Below are 12982 nucleotides of genomic sequence, written 5' to 3'. Positions count from 1 at the left end.
GCATTGCAAAGAAAGGCAATAGCTTTTGAAACGCAAATGAGCCAGGCTGTTTTGTTTGCTTGCTTACAAACGCTTTATTAAGCTCTTCCAAATGAATGTTCGGGACTCGTTGGGACAGTGTTGGACGGTGTTGGAGGAAAATGTTCATGGCCCGAGGCTGGTAGTTTAAGGGGAGGCAGGACAGCTTGCCCTTGTCCTGGCTGCGATGGTCGGTCACCCACCTGCCATCCCTAATGCAGTGGTGACTGGGGGTATCCGCTAGTCTTGTATGTAGGGCTCGTGACCCACTTATGACTCAGAAGGATCTCGCTGCACACAGCTTTCGTGCTCACCGAGTTCTTAGTGCTACATGCATTGTAGAGTTGTGCTTGGGCGGAGCGATTGCTGGTGGTACTTGCAAGGCTAGACCCGCCTACTGCTAGCAATGCGAGTCCCCCTCGCCCTCTAATGGGCTTGGGGTACGGCAACTCCGCTAGCCAGCCTCTGAAAGTAGGGAAAGGGCTCTCCATATTTAAGACGTGGGAACCCCTACATTTCCCAATTTATCTTCTATCGAATATTGGCGGTCATATTACCATGGGGAGAGCTTGAGTCAGTCGCATCACGTATGGGCTGGACCTTCTATATTAAGCAGAAACAAAGAAGCGAGCTCGTGCGGTGTCTACAACAGGCACTTTGATGGAATATATTCCAGGAATAACAATTATTTTTATTATCACTTGGAAAACAGAAAAAAAACTATGTAGATGTGCTAGCTATCCCGCCCTGTGTGAGTTATAACGCGCGACCTTTACGCCATGCGTTTTCGCGTTGTAGCTCGCACTGAGCACGATAGTAATTCTCTGACACAGTGAGTAACGTGCTTGGCTCCCATCAAGGCAAAAGCGTACTGCATAAATGTACACGATGTACGTGCTTGGTGGCAGAAAAAAAGGTGTTCATCGCGATCTCTTGACCTCACGGTGCTTTGAAACATGTAGCATTGTCATTGTCGGCCATGAGCTTCGCTGTCAGTCGGCGAGTTTGCAAGCTCGTGTTTGAATACCGGTTGTTAACGAGCACGCCGATCCTGGAGCACACGGCGGCGGTCTACAAATAGGCGGTGACGCGGGGGTCCTTGGCGTCTCTTGCTAACGGCCGCGATTAGCAGCTCTGCCAGGAACACTACGGTGGCAAACTGCAGCAGCAGGAGCGCCAGCAGGAACATCGGCTGGACATCGTCGAGAAGCAGAGTGCGGTGCTCAAGGTCCGATTTGTCGCTCATGCGCAGCAGGCACTCTTCCCCCAGCGGGGAGGTCTCCTCACGCAACTTGGCCAGGAGTCCGGTGTCCGCATACCACATGAGCCTGCGCGCACAAGCAGGTCACCGCCGTTACGGTTCCTGCTGCAGCAAAGCAAAAGCAAAACAAAAAGCACTGGTGCCACATACGGCTGTAGCGAGCAGGTGAAGGCTGCGCTTACAAGCCGTGTAATGCTAAACAAATAAAAGAAAGAGAGAGAGAGAGAGAGAGAGAGAGAGAGAGAGAGAGAGAGAGAGAGAGAGAGAGAGAGAGAACGATTGCCTTTAGTTGTGCCCGTTACTGAGCAATAAGTGCGAGAGTCGGGCTGGTCCTGGAAACGGCTTCAAGCGTCGACGGACAAGCTGAGCTATGTTCTGCAAACGGCTCACACAGTTCCAAAATGCTTTGTCTTTAAGTAGTGCTCTATGTTTCTCATTTTATCCGAGTGCACCACGGAGCACGCTGGATTGAGACGCATCTTCCCTCTCTCCTACCGCATACTGCCGACAAACACCAGTGCGATCTCCGAATGACTTAGAGGACCCGGTTATTTATTATACAGGATGTTAGTTTTAGTACCATACAGAATTTTCAAAAATCACCTGTGGCAGGCAGCATAATTCTAGTCCATAAGCTTGAATACACAGAAGCGTACATTACTTACACGAGAAATCGAAAGCAACATTAATTAATTAGCTTTTTAATTAATTACTGTACGGCACACATTGCAATTAGCCTATTGCAGCCAGTGAGTTCGCAAGGCGTATCCCTTTGGAATGAATATTAATGATGACGCCAGTTTCGACATATTCATTCCCAAATTGTGCGACGACATACATGGAAGTTCCAGTTATTTTTGTGCTTCAATGCGTAAAATGACGGTTTGTTTAAAAGGTAACTGGAACAATAGCGCGTTTTTACCGCAAGTTTCACGGTCATTTCTCGAAACCTGTGTGATCCTTAAAATGCGTTCCAAGTGCGTATGCTTAGCAAACGCACCGGCTAAAATTCGCGAATGTTAATATGTACTGAAAGGTAAATAATTAAGATGGTAAATAGCGGAATTTTGTTAATTAGTTGATTATGTATTTCAATTGCTCGTGCGAGTTATGTCCGCCGCTTCGAATAATTCTGCTCAAGGACTACAATTACGCACTCTGCAACAGGCCATTTTTGAAAATTTTGTATGATATAAAAAACAAAACAAAAGACGCCTTACTAAGTTGTGCTTCACAAGAGCAGAACCTAGAGTGTACAGTACAGAAAGATAAGCCCGCAGTGGTGACTGATCGGCTATTGGGTTTTAGTGACGAGCACAAGAGTGTGAATTCGATTCCCATACCATGGCGAGTGCATTGTAAGATGAGGTGAAACGCAAAGACGCTCGTGCACTGCGAGTTAGGGGGGCATCAAGGGACCCCGAGTGTCCAGAATTAACTCGGAGCGCTCCACCACGATATCTCTCTGACAGCCAGCATGGGGAAAGACAACCGCGTTCGTAACGACAGTTGTCGTACTATACCACATCGAGGGTTAATCCCTGCGTATACGTGCCGAATCTCGCGAGCGCGACAGGTGCATATACCGAGGGCTCACGTGCGCACCTTGTGTAGAGCTCGTCCCTGATCAACGGGTCGAGGTCGGCTCTTGCGTACCAGCTGATGGGAAGCGTGGACAGGGACTGTTCGCTGAAGTAGAAGTATCCCTGGCCGACGAGACGGCGACATTGGCGGCCCACCTGGTCGTCGAGCGTGAGCTTCTCTTGCAGGATCACCGACTTTTGCTTCAGCACTTGCCGCATGTTGTTCTCGGTGAACACCTTGGTGGGGTGTATCTCGCCGCCTGTGCGCCTGATCTGGCTGTACAGGTCGCGGTATGACTCCAGCTCCGAGTACTGCGGCCAACGAAGATAATTCACTGACCACGCGTGCTATACCGTCACTCTGGATTACGCGTTGTTTGCGCTAGCGATTTGTATTGTATTGATGAACATCAACGAGCGCGAATTGAAGAAAATCGAGATCGATGCCAGTAAACGGGACAACCGCTCACTTTGAACTATATTATTTTAAGCTCTTGCATCTGCTTTTATATTTGCGTACCAATGAAAACATCGTTTCGTTAAGATAAAGCGGTGCAAAAGTTGTTTCAGTTGCCATGAAAACATACCGTCGTCTGACTAACGCAATCTTGATCTTCCCCAGTGATATGAAATGGTTCCTTGAGTTCACGTGTGGTTTTATTTGCACTTAGTCGGATAAATCCGTGCGTACAAACAAGAACGTTAGCCTTCTTGTTTATAATTCGATACTCGTCTTCGTTTTACGCTCAATAATCTTTATCAGTACCACCAGTCGTACGGTTAACCTGGCATTAAACAATATTACACGATAAAGCATATTCATCTGCAACAAAGGACACGGTAGAACTGATCACACATGCGCTTGTGCGCACCCACACACTTCGTCCATGTCTTCATTGGACTTGAACCTTCTGTAACATGTCTTACCAACAAAGCCCCGTCCTCTTGAACATTACGCCTTGCGTGCTACCGAGACGGCGGTCGAAGAACACTACGTCTTGTCAGTTATATCGCCATTTTAAATTAGAACAATGGGCAGACGAAAACGTACGAATGTTTGCGTTGTCGGTCGCTATTCCAGTAGACACGAGACGGTTGTCAGGGAGACTCTCTTCCGAGCATGAGAGGACAGTTCCCGGTTAGCGGACGGCCGACATTACTGAGCTTTGCACTCTGAGCTTCTTGAAGCTGTGTCCGTCGACTCTTGGTTTGGATGCGCGCAAATATTACATCAGCTGGAAGCATCGCTGGCCTCTCCTCTTAGCAGACTATTGTCTGACGCACTGCGTTCTTTAATAAAAGGTTTGTTGAATAGACTATTTGCATTCTTTTGGATGGCCCACTCGTCCAATGTTATAGTTTTAATTTTTTTTGTTTAGCACATACTGCGGTCCAATTAAGGTCCAAACAGGAGAGGGAGTACAAAGCCGCCAAAGCATACATGAACTGTTTCAATAAATGTCTCTGAGCAATAAAACAAAACCTACAATAATCCAAAACTGGGACACAACTTCAGTAAAACACAATTCACTCAGGAGGCATAAGAAAGTGGGAACTTTTTGGTAATGCATATGCGCCTAGTTGTTGAGGAGGTGTCCCCGTTTTCAAGTGAGGAAGACCACAGTGAGAATAATGTTTCTCTTGCCATAGGTGCTTCGACAACAAGTATCCCCGGCTATTGAATATAGAATAACCTAATAAAACTTCCAAAAACAGCACATTTTATAGCAGTCGTGGGCATTAAAACTGGTAGGATGATCACCGGTAAGACCGTTATTCAAAACATTGTGGGTAATCGCTTTAGATCATGCGTTGCGACTGCAGAATTTCTCAAAGCCGATTAGCCTTTAAGGCATGTCCACAGTGTAAACATACTGATACTTCCGCCAGTTTTGAGATACAGCAGAACGCAGTTAATATGTTGTTTTACGGACCACAGGAAAAGAACCCCTGATCTGGAAAATGCAACAACAGATGAACTGTGCGGTAGCACTACAGATGAGCAAAATACCTACTCCCACGCGAAAACTTATTTGATGTTGAATAGAAAGCCGTCAAACTATTGAAAATTCGACAAATAAATCACGTTATTGCTGTTTGGCGGTTAGAGTGAACGTTAAGCACTTCTTTGGAAGGTTCGCATAGCAGTGAACCATATGTACCCAACCTTGTGATTTCTGTCAGGCGGTAAGTCGAATTATCGATAACAATAGTCCTTTCGAGCCCTGGCGGCCCTTTTTCGGCTCCGCGCAGTGATGTATATTGAAGGAACTGCGCAAGCTATCAAGCGCCACGACAGCGTCCACAATCCTTGTGCAGTCCATCCGCAGTCCTCGTGCTTTTATCGTTTATCGTTCATGTTTGTATTGCGTAGCGCCTTGCTTAACAATGTACGACCGACTCGCCCAACGACATGTACTGTTGCACTACTGCAGCGATTATCGTGACTCTCAGTCCATTTTTATTTAACAACACTGACCGGTTTTATTTGCAATTGGTGCGCTAGTTATTAGATAAAATGTTGGTTACAAAAATAGTAAATAATTACTGCACGGTCGACTATCTCAAGAATTCTGATGCCCGCCACTACGATGGATATTGAGCAACAAAAATTATCCTCTCTCGAGTAGGATACAGTCGTCGCCGAAAAACTCATTGTCAGCTGCCCTTGTGTGAATTCGATCAACTAACCTTTGTTTTCGCTTATAAACAAAAAAGAAAAAAAAAGCAAGAAAGGTCGGATGCTACCGAAAGTAAATACCACATATTTTCGCGTGTAACCCGCACGGTAAAGCCAGGGTGCAAATTATATGAAAATTTCGCCTTGAGATGTGGCTTCCCGTTAGCGTAGTGCGCGCTGCTGTGAAGCCACATCTAAAGGCAAAGTTTTACGCCATTTAAAGTTTCGTTAGCTTCCAGCATAGAGTTTCTCACTACATTACCTAGGGGGAAATCTGATGCTGCTGGGAATGCCGGTATATTGTGTCTTCGGATTGGCATCGTTCTCAGAGAGACAGGACACCTTGAAGACGCGCTTGGCAAGTACCTTTCCGTCTGTCACAATGATTCATTTTCTACTAAAACAGCACGTGAAAAGCTGTTTTGGCTTTATTATTACGCGAAAACATGTTTTGTTTAACTATGAGAACTTGTTATTGCGTGTACGACTATATGTTACGTAAAAAGTATCAGCGGGCCGCTAAAGTTGGAGGACAGACGACAAGGTTCGCGCTCGCTTTGAAACAGTTGGTCGTCTGTTCTTGCTTTTCTTCGCTTGGTCATGCATTGTAGGTGAGTAAAGATGTAATATGCGTGAATGGAAACATCTTATGAAGATTTTACTTTGAGAACGCGTTATTTGTGTAGCCATATCCACGTTTTAGACGAAGCCTCTTACAACACCAGCCAACGCGAGCCTCGCAGACACATATACCGTCATTCCCATTACGGCACGGTGCCCCCTTAAGAAACTCCCATAGACGGTGGCGCCAGATTTCCTTCTAGGTGTTATAGTGAGAAACTCTATGGCTTCCAGGAAACCCCGAACCCCTGTGTTGAAGCTCCCCTTCCATTCTCCTTCTATCTTCGGACGGCCATTTTGCATTTTCGATGAGTTAGCAGTTAGCGAATAGCGCACGCGGCGCCGGCGACACAGAACTCGGATCGCGAGCGCTGCGTCTCGACGGAAGTCCTTTACAGCGTAGCAGAAGATTAACAGTGTCGCCAAAGAGGTGGGAAACAGAGACGATGGCCATAGATGCGATGTGCAAAAAAATCATGCATCCGCGAGTCCGTTTTATTATTATTTTATTTAGAATTTGATCATTGTTGTACGCAGTTATTTTGTGTGCAGCGTTGTTCTGTGTGGCTTATACACACGGATGTCTTTGTTTTTTCTACCCGGTATTGTAATTAGGGGAGCGGCTTGTGCGAGTACGCGGGTTACATACTGTAAAATGCGGTAGATGCATATTAGATACCATAAACGTGTAGTCTATGCATAATGTATATATTTTAATGTACGTTCAGACTTTGTATGTTAGTAATACGTACCGTTATTATTTCAGTATTGTTAGTCAGGGCTACTGCAACGAAATCATCCTGAGAGCTGTTGTGCTGCGTGGCGGTAGTGCTGCGTGACGCTACTTTGTCTTAAATTCTGTCACGCTATCTGGAGAAATATAACAAGGATATAAACAGCTATAAACTACATTCACTAAATCTGCAAACCAGTTGCCGCAATATTGGAGTATTGTTTCATGTTATTTGACGAAACTTCTTGGCGATGCGAATTTCGACCGTGTCTTGGTGTTTACTTAGTACATATGTGAGGTAATATTTTTTGCATCTTTATTTTAGTACCTTCAGGGCCCATAGAGCGTTACAGAAGGGAGTGGTAACAATAAATACCAAAAAGCACAATGCAAATATTGGGTGACATATTCAAGTGCATTTTAAAATCACTGGGATCCGTGATAGGTACAATGGATGTGGGCAAGTGGTTGCTATCATTGAAAGTTTGAGGAAGGAAAGAATGAAAGTGTTGGTTAGTGTGACAATGAGGAACAAACACTTTATAACGATGGTCGATAGGAGATGACATGACTGAAGGATGGGCGAGTAATTCTTGCTTAAGATGAGGGTTATGGTAGTAAATCTTACGAAATAAGGAGAGACGTGCTATTTTCCTGCATGTGGAAAGGGACGGAAGCCGTAACGCTGCTTTTATAGATGAAGCAATGGAAAGATAGGAGCAGTTAGGGAAAATGAAGCGTGCGCTACGATTTTTTACAGCTCCAAGGTGACTAATAAGACTTGCAGTAAATGGATCCCACACGGCTCATGCATATTCTAGTTTGGAACGAACGAAAGTTTTATAAAGAAGGTGTTTAAGAGAATAAGGGGCCATTGAAAAGTTACGGCGCAGGTACCAAATCACTCGGTTAGCATTATTAACATAATCAATGTATGGTTACCAAGACAGGTGAAGAAAGTATATATTGCATTAAACAGTCACTAAAATAATTTGCGATAGCAAGTACAGACCTCCCTTTTTCACACAGTTCCGGGGACGTATTTACATGCTCTTGCTCAGCAATCGCCAATACAGGTGCATATTGGCCAATTAGCACTAGCAAGGCATATGTACTTAGCGCCTTGGTAAACGCGTTTTCTGTTGCGCGCTATTGTGGCTCCATCTAGCATGGACTCGACGAATGACGGTTATTGCCTCCGAGATTTCAGAGCACGTCTTGCCGTTTTGTACCGCCTTTTTTTTCTGTGTGATTAAACATATGGCAGACAACGCGCTTCTGACAAAATGACGCAAACGAGTGCAAATACCAAGTAGAACTTACTCTCGCAAGTAAACGTCTGAGCACGCATTTCGAAGGCCCATATGACGCACAAGAATCTTCAAACAAGAGTGTTCGCTGACGAGTTCAAACACTAAGTGTAACTTGCTCTCGCAAGTGAAAATGTGTTTTATCTTGTGAGTACTTATTTCTGCTTTATTCAGACTAGTCCTTATTTATTGTATGTAGATTACTGATGATGACACTGTCCTCAGCCCTTGTTTCCATACCTGCAGGGTACTTTAAAGAGGATGACCTGGCTTTGCCGCTTATGTCTACATTCTGTTATTTCTACATCAAAAGTAATGAATCTACATCTTTGCAGGCACTATGCCTTTCGCCCCCCCCCCCCCCCCCACACACACACGTCATATCTTGTGTGTCCTCATTATTATTATATGATTCCTTCTAATATTTTACTTATATTGTAATATTTGTCGGTTACGAAGCTTCAGCGCATGGTCGCGAGCAATGTGACAGGGAACCAAGTTTTCGTTTCCAAGCAACGCTTGCTCGCGACGTTTTGATTGGACCATAACATGTTAATATCTGGCAACTAACTAAAGAACTGCAAAGTGGCTTTCCCTACCAATGTTACAAAAGTTCATAGACATTGCACATTAAAATGTTCTGTCTTCACAGCAAGCAACTATTTCCATTATTTAAAAAGGGCGCCTTTATCGCAAATACATCTGCACTGTCCTGCCCACAGCTGCTAATGTACGTCCTGTTTTCAGTGAATTTTTTTTAGAATACTGCACAGTGGATTATGAGCAGGATGTATGGTGCAGCCTTGCTTGCAGGTGCCACTTCACATTGGTCACTTCACATTTGTACTCATGCTGCACAAGGTCCCGTTTGAGTAAAACTCTTGCTTGGGCTAGTTGCTTCATGCTTGAATGTGTAAAGAGAAGGGCGCAAAGATCAGGACAGAAGAACACAAACGACAGGACCGGCGCCTTGATCGCCGTCTCAGCTTGCCAGTGGCGGCGGTCCTGTCGTTTGTGTTCTTCTTCTGTCCTGATCTTTGCGCCCTGCTCCTCACACAGCTTGAGTGTCTTTCAGTGAGTAACGTTTGCAGTTAATACGCACACACTTGCCGCAAGACGGATCTCAGGTACTAGCAGCATGCGCATACCATGAATAAATCAGTGAACCCGCTGTCCGCGAAGAGCAGGACGCGTTTGTCGGGCGTCCGGAGCACGTCTTCGACGGTGCGTATGCGCGGCGCCTCGGTCTTCACCATCAGGCTGGCGCTCATGTTGGCCGTGAAGAAGTTCATCACGAAGAAGCTGCACACCAGCCACAGCCACAGCAGGGCACGGAATGGGGCGCTCTTGTTGTAGCCCTCGCGATGTGAGGTGGCTGCGCAAGGTGTGACGCGCGCGTGAAACTCATACAACAGAACACAAACAGGACTCGTTCGCACTGGAGAAATATTTCTCCTACTTCTTCACCACATTCTTATGCGAGAGTTAAGCTGGACGCTCTTCTTGCAGGCTTTGCTATGCGTGGTAGCTGCGCGCAACGGTTACGTCTATCAAATCTGTATTAAGTGACCAATCTCTGAGCTCTCACATTCACAGGAGAAAAATCCCGCAGGTCCAACGCATGTTGGGATCCGTGTGAAGCTATGATTTGGTGAAGCGGTTAATTAAATGCTATACAGCTAAGAGAAGAGCGTACAACACTGTTCACCTTCATCGTATGCAACGTGCAACCTCATGCAATGTTCATGCACCAGGAAGACGATGTAGGATACTTGTAGGTTGAAAAAGGCTGATGACAAGTGTACGCATCGAAAAGTACGGCACTTATCTAGCTAAACTTAAGGGTACCGTCCACCTTGTGTCAAAGAGGCACGCACCCATTCACCTACTGTGGTCAGGTACGGGCACAAGCCCACTGCACATACCGAATGATCAAATTAAAACAAAGCTTCGCTTTAATATACCTCCGTAATTTTACGCTGCTAAGTACTTCCACTCTCCTTTATGGCCGTTGGGACACGTTGTCTTTGAGGCGTGGGACACGACGGAAGTAAACAGTTCCTGCGCCTGACGAGTGGGGATAGACGGATTAACGAATAGCGGGCTGATGCCGTGTCTTTCCGCAAACAGAAAAAGGGTGAAATGTGCCCAGTCAGCAGGCAACGAACTTATCATGTGGGTGCATTACCTATGCGGGGTCAGAGGTAACCCCTTGTATGTGCCTTCTCGTAAACGTGATAATCAGTTTTATTGAGACAGCAATTGTATGGACACTTTAAGCGCATCTTTGCCGTCGGCGTCGGCGACGCCGTGAGGTTCCGTATAATGTCCAAGGGCGGTCAAATTGTCGCCGAGTGCCGTATGCTGTACGTGCGAGTGAAAGTGTGCTAGGGGGAGCCGGCGATCGCGGCTTAATCTCGCGCACGCAAAGGAGGAAAGCGGATAGGAAGCGCGCCCATTTCTTTTGCTCGCAAGGTTCCGGGGAAAGGGTAGGGAGGGGGGGTGTGTTCTCTACTCTGGGCGTACCGAGCGCCCGCGCGCGCCCGCCCGGGCCGCTGTATTTTGAAAGGTATCTGCGCGGGACTGAGTCCGCCATGCTCTGTGTTTCGGCGGCTTAGTTCGCGTTGATGTGAGAGGCAGCCCAAAGGTCAATTCGCTCGCGGCTGCTGCCGCACTTCCGCACTCCAGCGCTTTGACAGCCAGTTTCCGCGGTCATCGACATGTGTTCATGTTTGCTTATGCGTACATGACACCATGCTCGTTAATTTAGTTAGTGCGCCTATGTTTACTGGCTTATATGGCCGATAAAACTACTATCCTTACTTCGTAAAGCTGTCCACTTATTTGCTGTCGCAGTCAATGCTTCGCCTTTCGGGCAAAACTGTGACTTCTTTCTCTAGTTTGTTTTTACATGTCAAGAACGTCATTGAAGGAGGCAAAGTGTATGTGTAAGCGTAATAACCTGCGTAACAGCGTTGTAATGTCATGTGCGCATCTGAAAACAGAAGCGAAACAGTTGATAACTTTAAGACACCCTGTGCCGCTGACGGGGCCCATTTCCGTCGTCGTTAGGTGTCATAAATATTCTCTTACTCGGAAGTGAGTGTTGCCAGCGCTGTTAAGATAAAATGAAACGGCTGAGCTCTGGCGAGGAAAATGACACGTTACCTCTCTGCATAAGACCAGAAAAGTAGAGGAAGAACATATCGGTCCACTCGATGAATCGCTCCAGATACCCGAGGGCACGCCCGTTGCCATTCTTTACGGACAGCAGGTGGAGACTGATGTAGGCAAGGAGAATCATGCACAGGAACATCACAATCCACATCTGCGCAGACAAAATTGCCCTTCATATGGCGCGCCTTAGGCTAAAAGTGAGACCATAAGAAACGTTTGTTACACTCTAACTTCAACAGCATACATTCATGATAATGCTCGGTTATTTTTGCTACCGTGGTTAGTTTATCAATACAAGCTTGGGAAAAATTTGGGCTTACCTGAATGTCAAACGTTGAAATTTTGGTGAATATTTCAGTGGTAAAAGGATGCTCGATGCCGCACAAGAAGTTAAAGGTCTCCACCAAGTAAGAGAAACTATTCGGGAAAGTGGCGGCCGTACTCGCCGTCAATACGAAGGGACCCGCCGCAATGTCGCTTTCCTGAAAAAAAAAAAGATCAATCTGAGAGTGTGCATTTTGGTTTCTCCTTGCTTCGTTACTTTAGTGAATGACACGTTTACAAGGCCTCAGTTACGTAAGAGCAGTTAGGGCGCTGGCTAATGAGGACAGCGATCGGCGCTATAACCAGACGATTGCAGTGGCGACGAACGGTGGTGGACGCCAGTCAGGTAACAAAAGTTTTGTGAATACTGGCCACAGGTGTTTCGCCTCTGAAGTAAAGCATAACCTCGAGTGTACATGTTCTGTCGTGTTTCTTGCTATAGGGGTAACAGGGAATTATGTAGGAACGATGACGCTTGTTGGTCAGAATACTACCAAGTTGTCATCAATCTACTCAACATCGCCAGGAATGCCTCTTTCTGGTGCATGATACTTTCACGGCAATTCGAATGGTGAACATTCCGTACAGCCTCCCGCATTTTAAATATATCGAGCGAGCGTCGACCGCACGCTATTTCAGCGCCCTATAACGACGATATTTGCGAGACCGGCGGAAGTATGCGGAGGCGCAACTTTCCAGTGCAAGCGCCATCTACTATACGGCACACGCTCATGTCATATTGTGCTCGCGTGATATAGTTAAATATGCGGAAAGCTGCACATATTTCAAACAGTGAGGCCCTCCAGCTTCGTTCACGTTTTCTTATACGTGGAAAACAGAGAACACGTTTGTTTTGTTTTCTACAGCACGTCACGCAGCATTCAGCAGTCAGGTACTGACGTGTTTTTTTTTCTTCTATTTTTACTATGCCCTTTCGAGTTTTCATATAGCGAGACCCTCACAGGTGTTACGCATTCCTGGTAACTGGTAAACTGGGACTATGATAATGTAAAAATAAACACCACTAAACTCACCATGACTGACACGTTACTGAGAAACGTTTCGGATAACTGTTATATATCATTGCTACAGATATACCCGCCGTGGTGGTATAGCGGCTGTGGTGTTGCGCTTCTAAGCGCGAGGTCGCGGGAACAAATCCTAGCCACGGCGACCTCATTTGGATATATATATATATATATATATATATATATATATATATATATATATATATATATATATATATATATATATATATATATATATATATAATGT

General features: G+C 45.8%; 1 protein-coding gene across 1 annotated transcript in view; it reads right to left on the bottom strand.

Annotated features, from left to right (window-relative positions):
- Positions 1-1051: 1051 nt before the first annotated feature.
- Positions 1052-12982, bottom strand: part of LOC126536626 (glutamate receptor U1-like) — a 25659-nt gene continuing 13728 nt past the window's right edge. The window contains exons 4-8 of the mRNA XM_050183657.1: positions 11704-11865; positions 11375-11534; positions 9355-9581; positions 2885-3174; positions 1052-1346 (exon numbers count right to left, since the gene is read on the bottom strand). Coding sequence (XP_050039614.1) covers positions 1052-1346; positions 2885-3174; positions 9355-9581; positions 11375-11534; positions 11704-11865 — 1134 coding nt within the window. The remainder of the gene's footprint in view (positions 1347-2884; positions 3175-9354; positions 9582-11374; positions 11535-11703; positions 11866-12982) is intronic.

Source organism: Dermacentor andersoni, chromosome 4 (genome assembly GCF_023375885.2).
Source record: "Dermacentor andersoni chromosome 4, qqDerAnde1_hic_scaffold, whole genome shotgun sequence".
In the NCBI taxonomy this organism is placed as follows: Eukaryota; Metazoa; Arthropoda; class Arachnida; order Ixodida; family Ixodidae; genus Dermacentor; species Dermacentor andersoni.
Note: the sequence above shows the minus strand (reverse complement) of the source record. Positions and strands in the feature narration are given on the sequence as shown.